Below are 9,967 nucleotides of genomic sequence, written 5' to 3' on the forward strand. Positions count from 1 at the left end.
TTTACTTTTATTGTGATCTGAGTGAAAGTTTACAGAGAGAGTTCATTTTCCATACGGCAGTTCACATACACTTTGTCTCATGACGTTGTCTGCAATTTCCCACAATACAACAGCTCTCTTTCTACTTCCTCCCCATAGTTACTTTTGTGCTGTTTAAAATTCATTATGGCCTGCATAAAAACACTGAGTTTAAGTAGAAACAGTAGAAAGATCTGTGAAAAACATCACGGGGGCTCCTCTTAGCAACTTCCTCACTGAGAAGAATTTGTTGAGAGAAGATAGGTGAGGACTTCAATGTTACGACTTCCCCCTTTTAGCAATGAGCAGATGATTTTAACATTCAACTCTCCCTTAGATGAGATTAACAATAAGCTAAATGTTTCATGTCAATTGTCTATGCAGTTCTGAGGTGGAAAAGTCTGCGCTCCAAACTGGACAGTTGTAAAGAAAGGAAATGGTTCATTTCTCATCCTGATGGTTTGTTTATACTGGGAGAAAGATGACAAGCTCAACTTCAGTCCCTGACAAGCTTTAGGTAACGTGATTCTGTTCCTCAGAGAAGTGAAGTAAATGCTAATATTAACTAACCCAAGACATATTAGTGATTTAGCTGGAACACAATATCTTTTTAACTGTAAGATGAGGTTCATACTAGGTCTGAACCCTCTGAAACCGTAAGTGAACTTTCATGTGTATTAGCTGATGAGGATTTCTCCGGGGAGGGGATTTCTAGGTTTCATCCGATCGTTCAAGGGGGTCTGTGACTACCAAAGGTTAAGGATCAGACAGCCGTAGAATCAGACTTTATGATAACCATGGCTCAATTGAATATGTGAAAAATCCCAGCTTGACTATGGGTTATGTTTTTATCCATTTTTTCCTTTTGTATTTCCTTAACTAAAATGAAGGAATAAAGCTTTAATCATAAATTGATTATGATTCATTACTATGCTTCTATTTATTACTAGCTATAATTATATTATTGTTTTAAATACATTTAATAGCATTTAATCTGTTCTAAATTACACAAACCAAAAACTCACTGATGTCGAGTCGTTTCTGACTCATAGTGACCCCTTGTTGGGTTTCTGAGGCGGTATCTCTATGGAAGTAGATTGCCCAATCTTCCTTCCCAGGAGTGGCTGGTGGGTTTGAACCACCAGCCTTCTGGTTAGCAGTCCAATGCCTTAGGCACACATGTTCTAAAACTTGAATTAATTCTGAAAATCATTAATGATTAATATGATTACCAGGAAAACCGCAGCTATATAAGAGATAATGTCTACTTCTGATACAAATAAAAATCAGTGTGGTTTAAATATATGTCCTATTTCCAAAAGCTGGAACACAGTATTTATTAGTAAAACAATTCCAAAATTTTTTTTAGGCACACTAGTAACTTCTTTAAAATTGAAATTTGAGAAGCCCTCAAATTACTGTTGAAGAAACACAAACGTGCTACCTAAGAAAAAAAAAGTGGAGAAGCAATATAATAATAAGATGTATCATTTTTCACTAATTTTCCAGATAATTAAAAATTGAGCTAGTGTACTTTAGTTATAGATTTTCTGCAAGCCAGAAATATGTTAGGTGGGTAAGACAGCTGCTGATTAGTTTCTAATTAATTAAATGATTAGTATTTTAATTCTACATTCAATGAAGGTGAAAATAAAGAAAATATTAATAGCTTTCCTAAGGAACCTTAGCTAATGGCTACAGGGCTCAAATGTGCTTAACAAAAAGTCAACATAAAAATGTTATATCTTTGATAAAAAGAATGCAGGTAAAGATCTGAGAATAAAACCGAAGATATTCAAAATTCAGAATGTTACCTAAGAACTGACTGAGGCAGCACCAACACTTTTCATTACATCAGAGAATGACAATCTAATGACTGTATATCACTGGCTTAATTTTAAAAGGCAGTTATATTAGAAAAATAACTAAAAGAGGAATACGTCATCAATTTAGGCTTTCTTTCCACTGGTCATTTCTGTTATTGAGACTTTTTTTTTTATTTTACAATTTTAGCAAAAGTAAGAGGTTGTGCAGCAAATAATTTAGGCTCTCAAAATGTTTCTTAAATTATTAAGTTCATTTGGCAGATGATAGGCATTCGACATCTGGCTTTCCTCAACTGTTTAATGTATTTTTAAATATTTCCATTACATTCTTCAAACCATCCTTTAGTGAATTGTGCTATTTCCTATCATTAGACTACTTCTGCCTTCTTTCTCTAGACCAAGAGAAAACATTTAGGGAATTACCATTTAAGAATTACAAGCAATTTTACAATGCAGAATGTGGCAAGGGTTTAGAAGAGAATTCAAGTGTTATCTATGAAAAAGATATAAAGGTTGCCTAATCCTAGAAACAATATGATGACTGAGTTAAAAAAATGTGGGTTTTCAGATATATGTATACACATTTATATAGATGATTGAAACTAAAGAGAACAAAGGAAATAATCAGCCTTTATATCAAGTGAAAGAATTGTTTAAAATTAAAATGGGTTATGAGGAGGATTGTGACATCCCTTCTTTCTAAGGGTTTTATAACCAGAAACCATTTATAACACTCTTGTATGATTTAAGTTCCCATTTGAGGGCAAAGGAATGGGAGATATTCTCAAACATCCATTAGGACGTTTAGATTTTGAGCTTCTATAACTCTACAAAGACTAAAAGAGTTGAATAAATGCATATTTATTTATTTATTTGTTGGAAGACTGCCAGATGTAAATCTCGGAAATCTTCCAAAATATTTTGGTAACAAGTGAGGATTAGTTTCATTTTTAAAATATTCTCTCTCTCTCTCTCTTTTAATTCAGTAAGGTTAAATGTGACTTAACAGATCTAAGGCAAAGACTAGCCCAAAGATTCAGGTTGGTACTTACGAAACAGGGCAGACATCACTAAGACTGGTGGTTTGAGAAAGATAGACAGATATTGTGGTGATAAAATGCCTTAATCACCTATAAATCTATTCCTGGATAAAAGTATTACAGTATTTTTTTTCTACCATAAATACTCATTTAAAATTTATTATTTCTTTTTAATACTTGACAGCTATACCTTAGAAACAAAGTAATAGAAGTAGATTTAAGATACTCTCTATTTTCAATCATGATTTATACATACCAGAATTTAAAGCTCTTTTGCCCATTAGTCCAACAAAGGAATCTGTTTTATGTCCTGGAAAATACATTTAGGGGTATTTTAATATGTATGTCTTTGACGAAAGAAACTGCTATAACTACTACAAGAAAAAAGCAAACTTTCTAATATATGCCTATATATAATAAATACATCTCTATTTCAAGCTTTGGTGAGACTGAAGAAGGAAGCTTACTTTGAAGTCTCATAAATGACTCTGAAATAACACTATGAAAGCATTTTCCTCAATTCTACATCTAAATATTTGCAAGTACTCTTTATTTATATTACATATTTATCTTTCATATAAAATTTTAAATATTTTTTGCTACTTTAGCTGGCTTTGATTTTTAGAGTCTATTTCATATTTGTGTGACAGAACAATATCCAAGCTTATTTCCTTACCTTACTAAATGATGTTGTATTTCTGAACTGAATCTTAGTTAAGTCAATTATCTATACTTGACTATAAACTTCTAAAAGATCATGTCTCTATTTTATTAGATTATTTTAATACTCTTTTTAGAAAGTGTGTTAGTTTTAACATTAATAGAGCACATACATTTTCATTGTATAGAATTTACTAAATATGATTTACTTGAAAGTCAAATCCTTAGAATATAAATATGCATAAGATGTATGTATTTTAAAGACAAAGTGTTTGGAATAAGTTATTATTTAAACTTGGATGAGAATTGCTCTTATGCTATATTAACTAAGGAGAGGGCTGCTATCGTAATGTGTTTGCCACCCACTGAACCAAAGTCCAAGACAGGGTGAGTGAGTGGACAACATAATTACAACGGATCTGTGAGACTTGCTGCCGACCCTGCTTCCATTAACTGGGAAAATAGGATCTCATGACCTCCAAGGACCACAATTCTGCCATCTTTACCACCTTAAGAAATGTTTCATTGCATGTTGATAAAGATTTCCCACATAATTAATTATGGAAAACTTCTAGTATGCTTTCTCTACTCAGGTATTCACCCACTCCATCTAACTGGCTGCTAGATTATCATAATAAATGATGTCATTATAGGACCCAGAATATTAAAATGAGCCGGAAGATGCCTATAAGCTTTTTTTTTTTTTTTGCAACAGAATATGTAGGTATGTGGTAAATTTTCACTCCTAGGATTGAAATTTTTATTTAAAGCTAATCATTTATAGGTGTTAAGGATTTTTTGTAGCATCTTAAAGCAACAATAAACATCCTCAGTTCTATTGGTCAAGAATTCAAGAGCAGCTTAGTTGGGACTGACTTTTTTTTTTTTTTTTTTAATATAAAGCCTCATTTTGGGAAGTAAGATATGTCTAAACAACAAGGCTTTAAACAATCCTGTTCTGAATTCAATATGAGTCTCCTCTATTCTTATATTGTCCCAATTATTATAGTAAGTGCTAAATTATGACAGAAAATAAAGATGGTATATAATGTGGAATTCAATCTAAATTATATTTGCATTTGATTAATGTAAAAATTGTGAACTTACTTTTATGAGAAATCTGGCCATGTCCTAGAAGAAAGAAAAGTAAAATCAGCAGTCACATATAGCTTTGTTTTCAAGAAGCTACATTACATCTCTTAAAGAGAATTATGAAATAGATTTTTAAGATATATGATATTTTCCTTTCACATACTACCCCGAGAAATATAGCAGAATTATAAACGCCAATCCAATTACTAATTTTAAAAAGAAATATTTGAACAAATGGAAGGAATATTTACTAAGTACTTCCTATGAGCTGCAGATTTAAACCCAGGACTGTGATGCTCCCCTTGACCATAACACCTCCCTGTTTTCTTATGGAAATGCATTTCCAAGGCCAGCTGCCCATTTCATTCTTAGAGATATATGCAAATCCATCTCTTTGTTAACCAGGCACAGTCAAGATCTTGTATTTCAGCCTATACAGTATTTCCTTCATTTTCCTAGAAGTGCATTCACAATAGCAAAATAAAGATGTATAGGAGTGTTTACCATAAAGCGCCTTTAACAGGGCCACTTGTTTTTCAACTGAGGAATCTGACAAGAGATGAATTGACATTAACTATTTACAAGTTCCATTGAAGTTGCTATAAATTTCAGGAAACAGTATTTCTATCACTAGACACGGGTCAGCCAAGTCTGATCTAACCTCAGGGAATTCTCTATCATCAGCTGGAAATTCCACATGCATTTAAAGTGCCACTCCCTTTAGGTCCCGTGCCTTCCCCTTCATTGTCACTTTGGGATCTTTACTCAACAAACGCTTAGCTGAGATTGGGCCCTGCTCTTGGGGGTTTAGCTCTAATACTGGAGAAATGGGCCTCTCCCTCCCTCCAAAGGCTTGTGCAAGTGTTAGAGACGAGCCGGCTAGAGTCGCGCCTAGGGAGTTTTGTTCCTCCCTAGGGTGGAAATCTCTTCTCAAAGAGCAAGAGAGACTGGGAGCACTGGGAGCGAGTGAGCAGGCAGGGCAGGTTGCCCAGACAAACAGAGGGATGGTTGCCCATCTCACCAGCATCCCGTTTGCCCATTAATCCGAAGAACTGCTGAGGCTTGGGTCTCCGTGCGATTCTCTGCAGAAGGTGCTCAAAGGGCTCGGGCAGCTCCTCCTAGGGGACACATGCACGTGTAAAGCGCTGTGTAGGTCATCAAAGCGAGGCGCACGGCAACCGGAGTCGTTCTCGTGGTGCGCTCCAGTCTTTGGCGAGCCACGCTGCCCGCGGTGGGGACCGGGCTCCGCAGGGAGGCGAGAGGAGGGCGGGCCTCCCCACGCCCGGGTTTAGCGAGGGTCCATCCCCGGGCACTCCCTCTCTCCGCCCCTCCTTGCGATCTTGTGTCCAGGGCCACATCCCCAAAGCCCTGCCTTGTCACCATGTGAGTTAGCAGCAGGCGCGGTGTCCCCGAGCCCTGCTCGCTTTCCGCTATTTCCTCGCAGCAGGGCACCCTCACTCAGCTGCTGTGCGGCCATCTGGCTTTGCCTCATTACTAAAGCCAGCTTTGGAGAACCCTTATCCCCACCGCCTGGCATTCACACAGATGTGTGTGTGTGTGTGTGTGTGTGTGTGTGTGTGTGTAGGGGTTTGGTGGGTACGAGCGGATGGTAGGAACAAGATTTTACAAGCGTCCTGCATCGCTCTTCTCCAGAGACTTGGTCCCTCTCGCCAATGACAAGAAAGCCAGAGAACATTCAAGGTGAAACTTGTGGCTACGTCCTTGGGTCGGTAAAATAAATGCCATGGCAGGAGTTAGCTTAACACCCACTGGTGGCTCAGTGGTTCAAATTCTCGGCTGCTAGCATAAAAGGTAGGAGGTTGAAACCCACCAGCCGCTCCGAGGGAGAAAGACGTGGCAGTCGGCTTGTGTGAAGATTACAGCCTTGGAAACTCTATGGGGCAGATCTACTGTCCTACAGGGTCCCTAAGCGTCGGAACCGACTCGGTGGCAGTGGGTTTGGTGTTTTGGCCTGCCCCTCTAACCGCCCCGCATTGGTCCCTTTTCAGTCTTGTTCTGCCCGCGCTACCGCGCGCCCTCTGCCCCTGCCTAGAGTCTCCAAACACGCGTTAGAGCTGCAGTCCCCGAAAACTTCGTTACTCTGGAGAGAACCCCGCTCTGACCCTGCGAGGACCGTGGGTCTCATTAGGGACGGTATCTTTCCTCCAGGGAGTTCTCGAAACCCGACGGTGCAGTCCTTAGGGAGCAGGGGAAACTTGGAACCCGCAGTGCAACATCCTGTGTGGGACCCTGGGGATGGCGCTGCTTTGCATGCCTCCCGAGCCTGCACCGCCTCTGGCCGCATTTCTGTTGCTTTTCTTACCAGCACTAACTACAGGAGGAGGGTGACAGCTCCCGAGCCCGGGACGAAGGGCGCAGGCCGTCCAGGGACTGGGTCTCTCACCTTGATCTGGTCGCTGTCGGACCAGTCGGACCAATAACTCAAATCATCGTTGGCTCCAAGTTCTTCAGCAAACAGTTGAGTGGAGAGGAGAAAAAAGACTGCCAAGGCCACGAGGATTTTCATGTTGGATTTCTGGAAAGAGAAGGAAGAAGAGACAGGGGGAGAGAACGAGAGACAAGTGGGGGGAGAGAGAGAGAGAGAGAATGAATACGAACGACTGGGAAGAGGCTCTCCAAGAGTTGGGCAGCAGACCTGGCCGAACTCAGGTTCAGTTGAACAAAGAAAAAAAGCCATAAGGACTATTTCTCCCCTGTACCCTTTAAGAAAGAGAATCACTCTGGAGGGCGTTCAGATGCCCTCTTCTCAAGATCTTACTTCTTGTCCATCCCCCCAACTCACACCGTGAAGCCTAGAGGCTCTGCAGGCTGAAGGTAGTCAGAGTACTGGCACTTGGAAGATCCGGCCTCTGCACTGCTCCCTCGCCCCAGCCGCTCACCCAGCGCTGTCTCGGGTCTCCCGCCACCTGGGAGCGCAGCGTGGCGGGCTAAGCCGGCGTACGGCGGCGGCCCCTTGCGGGTACTTACCGCGGCGGACAGGCCCGGGGGTTCCTCTGGCGCGTCCGAGCCCTCTCCCGGCGCCCTGCACTTGCCGGCGGTGGAGGAGGAGGTCCGAGCGCGCTCTTTTGCCTGTTCAGTGCCTCGCGGTATTTATCCCAGGCTCCACGAGCCTCGCGACCCACGTGACACGCTCCCCACGCGACTTTCTGTTCAATATTTAATTAGCCGCCTCCACTCCTTGCGCTTGCGTCTGATTTAGAGTTTCCGAGACGGTAACCCGTCGGTGCCCGTAACATCTGGACCCAATTGGGTTCTAAATGACGCAGGTTTAGGAATATCGAGGTCTTGCCATCCAATCCGGAGCAGTCTATCTTCCTCCGTATGCATATCGGACGCCCCCTGCCCGCTCCTCCTTCCTAATGGGGTTCCATGACACCTGAGATTACTCATCAAAATTGAGCAAAGTGACTCATTCCTCGGACTCCGGCAACTTTTTCATCCCTTAAGAAGGTCAGGATAAGTTATACTTTTGAGGATGACCAAACTACTTCAGGTATTAAGATATTGTCATTGGAAATCAGTCTAAGACAGAATAACTCAACTGAGAGAAAAGCAGTATTTTATTTTATTTTCCATTCCAGTCTGCAGAGTGTCTTAAGTGTTTTGGTGGTATAGTAGTTTTCTTTTTTGACCCGAACATCCCTCTCTTAAATCAGTTAGAATACTGGCATTTTCAGCATTACAAATAGATTTACAGTCCCATGGTATTTCAGACAATGGAAACAGATTTATTTTACATTTGAAGAAAGGGGAATTTAAACGCAGAACTTTCGAGGATATCCTTTTTTTTCCAAATGGGCTAAATTTCCTTCCTTGCCACATCCAGGAATAAGGATTAGAAGACCTTTTCTCTCCTCTTCTACCCTTTCTCTGGACAGACTAGGAAACCAGCAAGACAGTGTGCAGAGCCCTTACTGGACTCTGCAGATGTTTCATAGATTTCTGCTCTATCCGAAAGTAATAAGTGCAGTGAGGATGCTAACTGGGGCAGACATTAACAGCTTGAAAGTATAGACGAATAGCATCAATGATTTGTCTTGTAGACACATTTCTTTCACCTCCACGTGAATTAAATGATGTTATATCTCCAGTGGAGTTGTTTTCTCCCCTTAGCAAGCATTATATTTCAGTTAATTCTGATTTTTTATTACAGTGCATGAAGGGATTTTTTTTTTTTTTTGCAGCTAGATTAAATCAGTAATGTTTTTCCTCTAATATTTGTTGTTCTTTCTAAAGTAACCTTGCACTCTGAAATTCCCATGCATCTTTCCCATTTCTTTAGGCTTAGCCTCACAATGGGAGGCATTTATTTTTTGTTTCTAAAACATTTTATAGAAAATTGTAAACATGTACAAAATTAGAGAGAACCATTCAGTTGAAACAATTTATAAGTTTCATCTAATACTAGTAGGTTGATTCTGAGTCATGGTGACCCACCCCTCCCTCAACCCCCCAACTCTGATTATTTTGAAGTAAATCTTAGATATCACATCATTTCAACTGTAACTATTTCAGTATGTCTTTCTCAAAGGTAAGACTTTGTTTTTTAAAAATATACTATGCCACTATCCTATCTAAAAGAAATTTAAAGTAATTCCCTGTTACTGATGTTAGGTGCCACACAGTCCGTTTAGGTTCATAGTGACCCCATGTAACACAATGTTGAAATGCTTGCTGCTGACTGAAAGGTTGGCAGTTGGAACCTACCCAGGGACTCAGCGGAAAAAACACTTGGCAACTATTCCTGTAAAGATTACAGACTAGAAAACTCTATGAGGGCAGTTCTACTCTGCCACATGGGGTAGCTATGAGTCGAAAATCAACTCAGTGGCACCTGACAGCAACAATGTATAGTTTTCCCTCTCTCTCTCCCTCTTTTTCCCTTGCAGTGTATTGATAAACTAGGTTATTGTCCTGTAGAGTGTTCAATATTCTGGAGTTCGCTGATTGCTTCTCCATGGTTTCTTTAAACTTGTTCCTCTGCTCCCTCCATTTATATACTGTAAATTGATGATTGTATTTAGAAAATGGATCAGATTTAGGGTTCCCCCTCCAGGGGAGGGAAAAAAAAAAAAAAAACAAGGCCATTTTGTCTGTATTGTGTACTTCTATCAGGAGGCACTTAAAGTCTCCTTTGGGATGTCAGAAGCCATTGATGATCATTCTCTGGATCCATTAATTCATTGTTGTTGTTGTGTGCTGTAGAGTCAATTCTGACTCACACAAACCCTCTAGGACAGAGTAGAACTGATCCATAGGGTTTCCAAGGTTATTAATCTTTACAGAAGGAAATTGCTACATCTTTCTCTT

General features: G+C 40.1%; 1 protein-coding gene across 1 annotated transcript in view; it reads right to left on the bottom strand.

Moving 5' to 3' along the window:
* TAC1 (tachykinin precursor 1) overlaps positions 1–7,163 on the bottom strand; it is an 8,905-nt gene extending 1,742 nt beyond the window's left edge. Inside the window, exons 1-5 of the mRNA XM_007944084.2 lie at positions 7,041–7,163; positions 5,658–5,754; positions 5,141–5,185; positions 4,652–4,675; positions 3,141–3,194 (exon numbers count right to left, since the gene is read on the bottom strand). Coding sequence (XP_007942275.1) covers positions 3,141–3,194; positions 4,652–4,675; positions 5,141–5,185; positions 5,658–5,754; positions 7,041–7,163 — 343 coding nt within the window. The remainder of the gene's footprint in view (positions 1–3,140; positions 3,195–4,651; positions 4,676–5,140; positions 5,186–5,657; positions 5,755–7,040) is intronic.
* Between the last annotated feature and the right edge of the window lie 2,804 nt (positions 7,164–9,967).

This window comes from Orycteropus afer, unplaced genomic scaffold (assembly GCF_000298275.1).
Source record: "Orycteropus afer afer isolate SDZICR_OR568_19922 unplaced genomic scaffold, OryAfe1.0 scaffold00119, whole genome shotgun sequence".
Lineage (NCBI taxonomy): Eukaryota > Metazoa > Chordata > Mammalia > Tubulidentata > Orycteropodidae > Orycteropus > Orycteropus afer.